General features: G+C 40.4%; 1 protein-coding gene across 2 annotated transcripts in view; it reads left to right on the forward strand.

Moving 5' to 3' along the window:
* Nucleotides 1-12,917, forward strand: part of ELAPOR2 (endosome-lysosome associated apoptosis and autophagy regulator family member 2) — a 216,534-nt gene that overhangs the window by 135,346 nt on the left and 68,271 nt on the right. For both annotated transcript variants that reach the window (XM_043873321.1, XM_043873322.1), the window contains 2 exons: nucleotides 2,939-3,025; nucleotides 7,030-7,135. In XM_043873321.1, coding sequence (XP_043729256.1) covers nucleotides 2,939-3,025; nucleotides 7,030-7,135 — 193 coding nt within the window. The remainder of the gene's footprint in view (nucleotides 1-2,938; nucleotides 3,026-7,029; nucleotides 7,136-12,917) is intronic.

Below are 12,917 nucleotides of genomic sequence, written 5' to 3' on the forward strand. Positions count from 1 at the left end.
TTATTTCTTTACCTCTGAGTTCTCTCCTTGTAAAATAACACTGGGGTTGTTTTCCTTTTGGATATGATCATTAGGTGACCATTTGGTTGAGACGTTTTGTGAGATGAATATATTTCCTGAGATTCATTTAATATTTTATAGTGATAGATGCTACTTTGTTTAAAAATATGTTTTCACCAATCTTAGTTTTTATTTAAAAAGATTTTTTCTTCTCTTTTAAATTTTAAATATTTGAATTATTTAAGTGTATTCATGGGCAATATTTCAGAACTAGAAGTGACTGTATCTTGCTGATTGTCCCAGTTTTGTACAATATAAAGAAATTAAGGGATGAGGTAGTTGATGTCTCTGGCAAGAGATTAAATAACATTACAGACTGACTATAGGATAAAATAATAGTCTAACAGAATAGGCTATTACCACAAAAAAGAGATTAAATAAAATTACAAACTATAGGATAAAATAATAGTCTAACAGAATAGGCTGTTACCACAAAAATTATTTAGCTATTTTATGTAAACTGTACCTAATTGTGCAAATATTTGTTGTGGCAGTGACTCAAATGCTTGAGAAAAATTTGTTCCAATTGACTTCCAAAAACAAAAAAAAAAAAAAAAAAAGTTTGTTTGTTGTGCAAGTAACTGGGAAAATATCTTGTAAAATGTTTCTGTGGCCCAGATTTCAGGAATAAATGTACTGATAATGCTAAAGCAAATTTATATTGCTCTTGATAATGGAAATTTCTAAATCAAAAGTTTGCTAGGAAGAAATATTTTCCATGAATGTATGAGCCTAAGATTTAAAGTCAAGAGATTCTGGTTCATGTCCCAACTCTGCAGTTGCTGGTTGTGTGTTATTGGACAACTAATTTTTCAGCTTTCAACATTCCTTTTTGTAAAGAGGATTGTAGACCAGACCTTTTAAGGACTCTCTTAACTCTTAATATCCTTTGATGAGTTTAAGATGTTAAGCAATATTCAAACAGATTGGCTTTTTAAGTTACATTTTGTTTGCAAGACACTTCTCAGAGTGAATAACTCCAAATTCCATAGGATATTTTTGCAATATTACTAAAACAAAGGTAAAAAGCAAGGTAATTGTATAATTGTTTGAATAAACATTTAGTTGTGTTGTCTATTAAGTCCTTTGAGAGTTGTCAGTAAAGGTATTCTTAAGGCATGAAGTTTCATTGCTTCCTCTCAGTGATGCCTTTGTTCTTCTGGTTATGGATAGAAACGGGATGGTAAGTTTATGCTTCCTCTTTTATTGATGTTTCAGCTTCATAGGTTGCAATTTATTGACTCAGAGAGTCAGTGCCTTATGTCCATCCTGCTAGTAGTTAATGGAAAGGGAATGTCTGAAGATTAAAGGATGCAGATGTACCTGTGAACATTACAGATTGAAAGCAGTATAGTATTTAATGTTAGGAGTCTGGGAGTTTCATTCAGCTCTCCCCTCCACACATACTTTTTTTCTTTTTTTAATGATAAAACTCAAACCTAGACAGAAGAAGTGATTGGACCAAGGTCATACCTTTACTGGTTACTTTTAGAGTGAGTAACAAGAGAACTCAGATCTCCAGAATGCTAGCAGACTGTCAAAATAACACTAGATGTATGATATCCGCTGAGAAAAAAGCTTTCAGTTTATGCAAACATGGACTAAAAAAGGTATATACAGGGTTTATAGCTGTTTAAAAATGGCTTAACACTCGCATTGATTGTCATTATGCTTATAATATAAATATGATACATAAATTCAGTTAAAGCAAATATCCTTAGTAGCTGATTTTCTCTGGTTTTGGCTGTTAAAAGGATCTGTTTTCTAGTTAGTTAAGTCTTTAGGAAATAGCTCTTATGGAGAAGATATTAATGCTGTTTGTGAAGTTAGTCATGGGAATGAATGAAGTGGAAAAATGACTTAAAGAATAGAGAAATAGTCATTTTGGAAGAAATATAGACAGTGAGATATTATTAGACCCCTACTCTGATGCTGACTATTATGTGCTCACTTGCTAAGTCATGACTGACTCTCTGCAACCCCATGGACTGTAGCCTGCCAGGCTTCTCTGTCCAAGGGATTCTCCAGGCAAGAATACTGGAGTGGATTGCCATTTCCTTCTCCAGGGGATCTTCCTGACCCAGGGATTGAACCCGGGTCTCCTGCATTGCAGGCAGATTCTTTCCTGACTGACCTACGAGGAGAAGTCAAGACTGTAAATATAGCCTCGAGAAGTCAAGACTGTAAAAAAAATACACAGACATCAAATATGTCCTGTGTAGACGTGGTCAGGAGGTCCAGGAGAGACCTGGAGAGGTATGTTCCAACCCCTAGGTATTTTGGAAGAATTGTCTGAAAAGCACAAAATGTTTGGTGCTGAAAATATTAGCTGTATTTATTAATTTGCTATAAAGTATCAACATTTGTCCCCAAATACCAACTGGGGTCTTTGACTTTGGCTATAGCCACTTACATACACATTTGGGTTAAGTCCTGGGGTTAAGTCCTGAAAGCAAAGCATATTTAATTTACTTATTAATTTAAAGTTTAAATGGCCCTAAATCTTATAAGAATAAACTTATTGGGCCTGCAAAGGTTTTACATTTTTGCAATGACTTTTTCTCCTCTATGTGAATTTTCAGTGTTAACTGCCCTCTCCTCCTCTGCCTCCCACACTCCTGCTTACCCAATTTCTGACTTCTTAATTGGCTTGTCTTTTTGTTACAATAATGAGGATGCTTCACTTAGAACTACGCACTCATACGCATTTGTCACTCAGGCTCCAGAGATCTGGTGTGTTTACTTATTGAGAATTGCTCGTGGCTATTGTTTCCTACACACTGAAAGAAGCTTTTGTAGCCTGTCCTGTGGTGAGTGACACATCTAATTAAAACCACCTTTCACTGAGCTTTACTGGGCCCTTGTGTTTACTCCACAGATTCAGAACGATCAGTGCCAGGAGATGGACACCACTGCGGACAAGTGGGTAAAACTCACAGACAATGGAGAATGGGGCTCTCATTCTGTAAGTCTCTCTGCTCTTCTCTCCCACCAACCCCATTCTTCTCCTTTCTTTTCTCAAACTTATTTTTTAAAGTTTATTTTAAATAAAAAAATTATCTTTTAATTTAGAAATTTCTAGTTAGGGAAGAAGTTGCCCCTAAGTTTCATGGACTCGGGCTCTTTCTAGTATTATTTTTTTTCCTTTTCCTTTCTCCTTAGCTCTGTCTCCCTGCTCTTTCCTATCACACTCCAACTCTCCTGCTTTTCAAGGGAGGCATTAACAGGAATGAAGTCTACTCAGAATTAATGTACAGAACCTCTGGGTATGTAAGTTTACAGATGTGGTAATCTCATGAAAGAGAATCGGTGACTCCTGGCATTGGATGGATCCTTGAGTTCGAAGCATCACTACAAACAAAGCTAACAATGGATGTGATGGAATTCCAGTTAAGCTATTTCAAATCCTAAAAGATGATGCTGTGAAAGTGCTGCACTCAATATGTCAACAAATTTGGAAAACTCAGCTGTGGCCACAGGACTGGAAAAGGTCAGTTTTCATTCCAGTCCCAAAGAAAGGCAATGCCAAAGAATGCTCAAACTACTGCAAAATTGCACTCATCTGGAAAATTCTTCAAGAGATGGGAGTATCAGACCATCTGACCTGCCTCTTGAGAAATCTGAATGCAGGTAAAGAAGCAACAGTTAGAACCATACATGGAACAACAGACTGGTTCCAAATCGGGAAAGGAGTATGTCAGGGCTTTATATTGTCACCCTGCTTATTTAACTTATATGCAGAGTACATCATGAAAAACGCTGGGCTGGATAGAGCAAAAGCTGGAATCAAGATTTCTGGGAGAAATATCAGTAACCTCAGATATGCAGATGACTCCACCCTTATGGCAGAAAGTGAAGAAGAACTAAAGAGCCTCTTGATGAAAGTGAAAGAGGAGAGTGAAAAAGTTGGCTGAAAACTCAACATTCAGAAAACTAAGATCATGGCATCTGGTCCCATCATTTCATGACAAATAGATGGGAAAACAATGGAAACAGTAACAGACTTTATTTTCTTCGACTCCAAAATCACTGCAGTTGGTGACTGCAGTCATGAAATTAAAAGGCGCTTGCTCCTTGGAAGAAAAGCTATGACTGGCCTAGACAGCATATTAAAAATCAGAGACATTACTTTGCTGATAAAGGTCCATCTAGTCAAAGCTATAGTTTTTTCAGTAGTCACATATGGATGTGAGAGCTGGACTGTAAAGAAAGCTGAGCACTGAAGAACTGATTCTTTTGAACTGTGGTGTTGGAGAAGACTCTTGAGAGTCCCTTGTACTGCAAGGGAAGAAGATCCAACCAGTCCATCCTAAAGGAAATCAGTCCTGATTATTCATTGGAAGGACTGATGCTGAATCTGAAACTCCAATACTTTGGCCACCTGATGTGAAGAACTGACTCATTGGAAAAGATCCTAATGCTGGGAAAGGTTGAAGGCAGGAGGAGAAGGGAATGAAGAGGATGAGATGGTTGGATGGCATCACTGACTCGATGGACATTAGTTTGAGCAAGCTCCGGAGTTGGTGATGGACAGGGAAGCCTGGCCTGCTGCCTGGCTTGCAGCAGTCCATGGTGTTGCAAAGAGTCAGACACGACTGAGCAATGGAACTGAACTGAGTTTTGTTTACCCAGCTTTCTCTGCAGTCACCCCAAGAAGCAATTTTCAAAAGTCTAGAAAAATGGTATAGATGAACCTTTTCACAAGGAATAAATAGAGACACAGATGTAGAGAACAAATGTTTGGACACGGAGAGGGGAAAGGGAGTGGGGTGAATTGGGAGATTATGATTGACATATATACGCTACCAGGTATAAAATAGGCAACTAATGAGAACCTGCTGTATAGCAAGGAAATGCTACCAAATGCTCTGTGGTGATCTAAATGGGAAGGAATTCAAAAAAGAGGGAATATGTGTGTACATATAGCTGATTCACTTACTGTACAGCAGAAATGAACATAACATGGTAAAGTCCTATACCCCAATTTGATTCCTGGGTCGGGAAGGTCCCCTGGAGAGGGAAATGGCAAAGCACTCCAGTATTCTTGCCGGGATATCTCATGGACAGAGGAGCCTGGCAGCCTACAGTCCCTGGGGTCACAAAAATCAGACATAGTGACTAAATAACAACAGCTGCTCTGGTTTATAGTAGTTGTATTTCTTTATTCTTTAGACACTTGACCTTGTTTCTTTGACTCTTATAGTTCATATGAGAAACAGGACCAATTTTGCAGAGTTAAATGAGAGGATACATTTGTTATTCAGTCGCTCAGTCATGTCTGACTCTTTATGACCTCATGGACTGCAGCACGCCAGGCTTCCCTGTCCTTCACCATCTCCCAGAGTTTGCTCAAACTCATGTCCACTGAGAGTATACATAGGGAGGGCCTAACATGGTGCCTGCAGTGTAGACTGAACACTGTTTCAATAAGTGACCATCCATCCTTGCCTTTGTGTTGTAGCAGATACCTCATCCTTGAGTGATTAATATAATGCACCCTTTCAGAGTAATTTTTTTTATCTGTATGCCTGGATATTAGTACCAATTAAGATCCATTCACCTGAGCTTTCAGTCCTCTGGGCTTTGAAGGTACAAGTAACCCTTGGCAGCAAATACGCTTTCTTCACTTACAAAAACTTAACACAAAGGATAAGTATTTAATGTACTGCTTTTCTGACTCTCTGGCAGGGTGAAGTAGTCAAGATATGTTTTAATTTTATACTGCTTGATTTCGGCCAGCCAGACTCCATAGAAGAATAAGGGTGGCAAATAAGAAAGCAAAGCACCCTTCAGTTCAGTTCAGTCGCTCAGTCGTGTCCAACTCTTTGTAACCCCATGAATTGGAGCACGCCAGGCCTCCCTGTCCATCACCAACTCCTGGAGTCTACCCAAACCCATGTCCATTGAGTTGGTGATGCCACCCAACCATCTCATCCTCTCTTGTCCCCTTCTCCTCCTGCCCTCAATCTTTCCCAGCATCAGGGTCTTTTCAAATGAGCAAGCTCTTCGCATCAGGTGGCCAAAGTATTGGAGTTTCAGCTTCTACATCAGTCCTTCCAGTGAACACTCAGGACTGATCTCCTTTAGGATGGACTGGTTGGATCTCCTTGCAGTCCAAGTGACTCTCAAGAGTCTCCTCCAACACCACAATTCAAAAGCATCAATTCTTCTGTGTGCAGCTTTCTTCATAGTCCAACTCTCACATCCATACATGACTATTGGAAAAACCATAGCCTTGACTAGACAGAACTTTGTTGACCAAGTAATGTCTCTGCTTTTTAATATGCTGTCTAGGTTGATCATAAATTTCCTTCCAAGGAGTAAGCTGTCTTTTAATTTCATTAGTTTACTTGACTGAATCAGCATGAAATTGATTGGAAAAGTAATTTGATAAAAATGTTCTGGTGGCAAAGGAAGCAAATATTAGACATTGTATCATTTAAATTCTGGAGCCATAGAGTCAAATCAGGCTATTCTATAAGAACAGTCCTATTTTTCTTTTGTTGCTGTTGCAGTGTTGTTTGTTAAGTAATTTTAAAAGGAAGCAAACTCATTCTGTTACCTTTTTGTTTTCAGAGCCCAGAGACTTACTTATGAATAATGACAGCAATCAGTATGTAATTGGGCTGAGTGCCTCTCACAATCTAAATTGAGTCTTTTAAATATAAACCAAGTCTTTATGCAAATGATTTGAAAATGATTTTATCTTCTTCCATGCTTGAAGAATTTTCTGTTCCTCCCCTTTTACTGTATTTTTGGGTTTGGCAAACCTTTTTTTTTTTTTTTTTACAAAATGTGAATTTAAGCAAAGCTTAAGTCTCAATAAGTAGTTGATTTAAATTTGTGGGTTCCAGGTAATTGTGTTTCATTATAATGTGTTGAAAAGTGTATAGGGGATTAGCTTTGATATAGGTATGCTTGGAAGTAGCATGGTTCATCTGAGCCGAGTGTCTTGTGTTCTCTTTACAGGTAATGTTGAAATCAGGCACAAATATACTGTACTGGAGAACTACAGGCATCCTTATGGGTTCCAAGGCAGTCAAGCCAGTGCTGGTAAAAAATATCACAATTGAAGGTATTTCACATCTGTCTCCTTTAGTCGTCACCTATCCCATTTTATAGTTAGTTAAAATATTGACTACATTGTTGGTTTCACTGGTTCAAGGGGAGATGGGACAAAAATTAGCAGGTTAGGCATCATATTGGCCTAGGGATTCTGGTTTTATTTCTGGCAAGTTGGCTGTTTGTTTTTCCTGTCCCTAAACTGAATGATTTAATCTGTATGAGAAAGTAAAAATAATGACAACTGTAGGTGTCTTGAAATAAAAGAAAACAATCTTTATTAATAGCCTCCTCTTCATTCAAGACTTCATTGTGCTGGCATAGTACTTATACAGGTCATGACTGTATCTTAAAAATAACAGTGAAATAAATATCTTGGCCTGTCTCCTACACCTTTTGCATCTCTTAACCAATTGTGCATTTTCTGACTCCTGAGGGTGGACTGTATGGTCTGGCAAGGTTCATTATCAGAGCTACTTTTAATTAAAGCAGTGATTCTCTTTTATTTAACTTTGATTTACATTTTAATATGGTCTAAGTGTGCATCTTCCTGTGAAGATAACTCATTAGTTATAGGGACATCTGCTGGTGATACCTGGAATTACAAACTTGAAGAAAAATCAGCTTTTCCCTGGGTCTCATGGGTCTTGTCTGTATGTAACTAGTGAGCATTGGAGAAAAAGGGAACTGGTAGACACAGAAGAGAATGGTACAGAATTGGAAGGAACCAGAATTTACTCCATTTCTGATTAATGAAGTTGTTTTGATAGCTGAGATTATACACTGATTCTGTTCAGGTCAGTCACTCAGTCGTATCGGAGTCTTTGCGACCCCATGGACGGCAGTGCCAGGCTTCCCTGTCCTTCACCAACTCAGAGCTTACTCAACTTCGGTCCATTGAGTTGGTGATTCCATCCAACAATCTCATCCTCTGTCAACCCCCTCTCCTCCCGCCCTCAATCTTTCTCAGCATCAGGGTCTTTTCCAGTGAGTCAGTTCATCCATCAGGTAGTCAAAGTACTGGAACTTCAGCTTCAGCATCAGTTCTTTCAATGAATATTCAGGACTGATATCCTTGAGGATTGACTGCCTTGATCTCCTTGCAGTCCAAGGGACTCTCAAGAGTCTTCTCCAACATCACAGTTCAAAAGCATCAATTCTTCAGTGCTCAGCAGACTTTATAGTCCAACTCTCACATCCATACATGATTACTGGAAAAAAAATAACCTTGACTAGATGGACCTTTGTTGACAAAGTAATGTCTCTGCTTTTTAATATGCTGTCTAGGTTGGTCATAGCTTTTCTTCCAAGGAGCAAGTGTCTTTTAATTTCTTGGCTGCAGGCACCAACTGCAGTGATTTTGGAGCTGAAGAAAATAAAGGCTGTCACTGTTTTCATTGTTTCCCCATCTATTTGCCATGAAGTGATGGGACCAGATGCCATGATCTTCGTTTTCTGAATGTTGAGTTTTCAGCCAACTGTTTCACTCTCCTCTTTCACTTTCATCAAGAGGCTCTTTAGTTCTTTGCTTTCTGCCATAAGGGTGGTGTCATCTGTGTCTCTGAGGTTACTGATATTTCTCCCAGAAATCTTGATTCCAGCTTGTGCTTCATCCAGTCCATTATTTCTCATGATGTACTCTGCATGTAAGTTAAATGAGCAGGGTGACAATATACAGCCTTGACACACTCCTTTTCCGATTTGGAAACAATCTGTTGTTCCATGTTCGGTTCTATTGCTTCTTGACCTGCATACAAATTTCTCTGAGCTGACTGTGGCTCAGATCATGAACTCCTTATTGCCAAATTCAGACTTAAATTGAAGAAAGTGGGGAAAACCACTAGACTATTCAGGTATGACCTAAATCAAATCCCTTATGAGAAGTGAGAAATAGATTCAAGGGATTAGATTTGATAGACAGAGTGCCTGAAGAACTATGGACAGAGGTTTGTGACCTTGTACAGGAGTCAGTGATCAAGACCATCCCCAAGAAAAAGAAATGCAAAAAAGCAGAGTGGTTGTCTGAGAAGCCCTTACAAATAGCTGTGGAAAGAAGAGAGTGAAAGGCAAAGGAGAAAAGGAAAGATATACCTATTTGAATGCAGAGTTCCAAAGAATAGCAAAGAGAGATAAGAAAGTCCTCCTCAGTGATCAATGCAAAGAAATAAAGGAAAAGAATAGAATGGTAAAGACTAGAGAACTCTTCATGAAAATTAGAGATACCAAGGGAACATTTCATGCAAAGATGGGCACAATAGGAGGAGGAGCCAAGATGGCGGAGGAGTAGGCCGGGGAGACCACTTTCTCTCCTACAAATTCATCAAAAGAATAACTGAACGCAGAGCAAACTTTGCAAAACAACTTCTGATCGCTAGCTGAGGTCATCAGGCACCCAGAAAAGCAGCCCATTGTCTTCGAAAGGAGGTAGGACAAAATATAAAAGACAAAAAGTGAGACAAAAGAGCTAAGGACGGACATCCGTCCCGGGAAGGGAGTCTTAGGCGGCATTGCTTGGGGTAGGGTCCGGGCCTGAGTGCCCTGAGGACAATTGGAGGGAGCTTATGTGAGTTCCCAACTTGAACTGTGGGAGACCAAAAGAGAGAGAGTAAATTAACCGGCCCAAACACACTGCCGGCCGTTCGCAGAACAAAGAGACCAAGAAAATCCAGAGAAGAGCTCGCAGGCTGCGGACCGGCCCAGCCCCGCCGGAGGCAGGAGGCAGGGGGGAGGGGAAGGTCGCGGCGAGACACAGGGTGCAGGCACCCGACCGGCGCGGGCAGGGACTGGGGCTGGGGACGCGGAGGGCAGAAGGCGCAGGCACCCGATTGGCGCCAGAGGAAACTGAAACTGGGACCGTGGAAGGGAGTGGGCGCGCCACACCTGGGGAGAGTGCGCCCACCAAGCCCCTCGCTGCCTGGACCGCTCTGACGGGGAAGGCACAGAGAGCAGGCGCAGCTTTTCCTTCCGCGCTTCTGTGGAACACCCCAGGGCTGGAACCTCGCGCAGCGCGGGCCGCGCTCCATATAGAACAGCCGGGAGCCTGAGCAGCGCAGACAGGAGGAAGCAGCGTCAGCCCCGCCCGGCAGCACCAGCCCCTCCCGGCAGCGCCAGCCCGTCCCCATAGCGCCAGCCCCTCCCCGCAGCGTCAGCCCCTCCCCTCAGAGCGACGGAACTAGCTACCTGAATTAGAGTCCACCTCCGCCCGCCTGTGTCAGGGCGGAAATGAGGCTCTGAAGAGACCGGCAAACAGAAGCCAAATAAACAAAGGGAACCGCTTCAGAAGGGACTGGTGCAACAGATTAAAATCCCTCTAGAAAACACCGACTACACCGGAAGGGGCCTGTAGATATCGAGAAGTGTAAGCTGGAACGAGGAGCTATCTGAAACTGAGCCGAACCCACACTGACCGCAACAGCTCCAGAGAAACTCCTAGATATAATTTTACTTTTTTCTTTTTTTTTTCTTTTTTATTTTTTCTCTTTTATTTTCCTTTAAAATCCCCTATTATTCCCCCATTACTCCTTAACTTTCATTTCCATAGATTTTTACGATTTTTTTAATTAGGGAGAAAAAAAAATTTTTTTTTCTTTCTTTTTTTTTTCTTTTTTCTTCTTTTTTTTTCTTTCCTTTTTCTTTTCTATTTTCTATTTTTCTTTTTCTCTTATTTCTTTTAAAGTCCTCTAGTACTCCTCCTCTACTACTCCTTAATTTTCATTTTCAATACACTATAACCTTACAAAAAAAAAAAAAAAAAAAGGAGAAGCCCTATTTTTAAACCGAAGATTATTCTCTCCCAATCTTGACTCTCTGTTTTCTACCTCAGAACACCTCTATTTCCTCCTTTCCCCTTCTCTTCCCAATCCAATTCTGTGAATCTTTGTAGGTGACTGGGCTACAGAGAACACTCTGGGAACAGACAGCTACGTAGATCTGTCTCTCTCCTCTTGAGTCCCCCTTTTTCTCCTCCTGCTCATCTCTATCTCCCTCCTCCCTCTCCTCTTCTTCATGTAACTCTGTGAACCTCTCTGGGTGTCCCTAACGGGGGAGAATCTTTTCGCCATTAACCTAGAAGTTTTCTTATCAGTGCTGTATAGTTGGAGAAGTCCTGAGACTACAGGAAGAATAAAACTGAAATCCAGAGGCAGGAGACTTAAACCCATAACCTGAGAACACCAGAAAACTCCTGACTACATGGAACTTTAAGTAATGAGTGACTGTCCAAAAGCCTCCATACCTACACTGAAACCAACCACCACCCAAGAGCCAATAAGTTTTAGAGCAAGACATACCATGCAAATTCTCCAGCAACGCAGGAACATAGCCCTGAACGTCAACATACAGGCTGCCCAAGGTCACACCTAACACATAGACCCATCTCAAAACTCATTACTGGGCACTCCATTGCTCTCCAAAGAGAAGAAATCAAATTCCACGCACCAGAACACTGATGGAAGCTTCCCTAACCAGGAAACCTTGACAAGCGAATCGTCTAACCCCACCCACTGGGTAAATCCTCCACAATAAAATGGAACCACAGACCTCCAGAATACAGAAAGCCCACTCCAGACACAGCAATCTAAACAAGATGAAAAGGCAAAGAAATACCCAACAGGTAAAGGAACATGAAAAATGCCCACCAAGTCAAACAAAAGAGGAGGAGATAGGGAATCTACCTGAAAAAGAATTTAGAATAATGATAATAAAAATGATCCAAAATCTTGAAAACAAAATGGAGTTACAGATAAATAGGCTGGAAACAAAGATTGAAAAGATACAAGAAATGTTTAATAAAGACCTAGAAGAAATAAAAAAGAGTCAATTAAAAATGAATAATGCAATGAATGAGATCAAAAACACTTTGGAGGGAACCAAGAGTAGAATAACGGAGGCAGAAGATAGGATAAGTGAGGTAGAAGATAAAATGGTGGAAATAAATGAAGCAGAGAGGAAAAAAGAAAAAAGGATCAAAAGAAATGAGGACAACCTCAGGGACCTCTGGGACAATGTGAAACGCCCCAACATTCGAATCATAGGAGTTCCAGAAGAAGAAGACAAAAAGAAAGGCCATGAGAAAATACTCGAGGAGATAATAGCTGAAAACTTCCCTAAAATGGGGAAGGAAATAGCCACCCAAGTCCAAGAAACCCAAAGAGTCCCAAACAGGATAAACCCAAGGCGAAACACCCCAAGACACATATTAATCAAATTAACAAAGATCAAACACAAAGAACAAATATTAAAAGCAGCAAGGGAGAAACAACAAATAACACACAAAGGGATTCCCATAAGGATAACAGCTGATCTATCAATAGAAACCCTCCAGGCCAGAAGGGAATGGCAGGACGTACTGAAAGTAATGAAAGAGAATAACCTACAACCTGGATTACTGTATCCAGCAAGGATCTCATTCAGATATGAAGGAGAATTCAAAAGCTTTACAGATAAACAAAAGCTGAGAGAATTCAGCATCACCAAACCAGCTCTTCAACAAATGCTAAAGGATCTTCTCTAGACAGGAAATGCAGAAAGGTTGTATAAACATGAACCCAAAACAACAAAGTAAATGGCAACGGGACCACACCTATCAATAATTACCCTAAATGTAAATGGGTTGAATGCCCCAACCAAAAGACAAAGACTGGCTGAATGGATACAAAAACAAGACCCCTATATATGCTGTCTACAAGAGACCCACCTCAAAACAAGGGACAAATACAGACTGAAAGTGAAGGGCTGGAAAAAAATATTTCATGCAAACGGAGACCAAAAGAAAGCAGGAGTCGCAATACTCATAT

The sequence above is a fragment of the Cervus elaphus genome, chromosome 18, assembly GCF_910594005.1.
Source record: "Cervus elaphus chromosome 18, mCerEla1.1, whole genome shotgun sequence".
NCBI classification, from domain to species: Eukaryota; Metazoa; Chordata; class Mammalia; order Artiodactyla; family Cervidae; genus Cervus; species Cervus elaphus.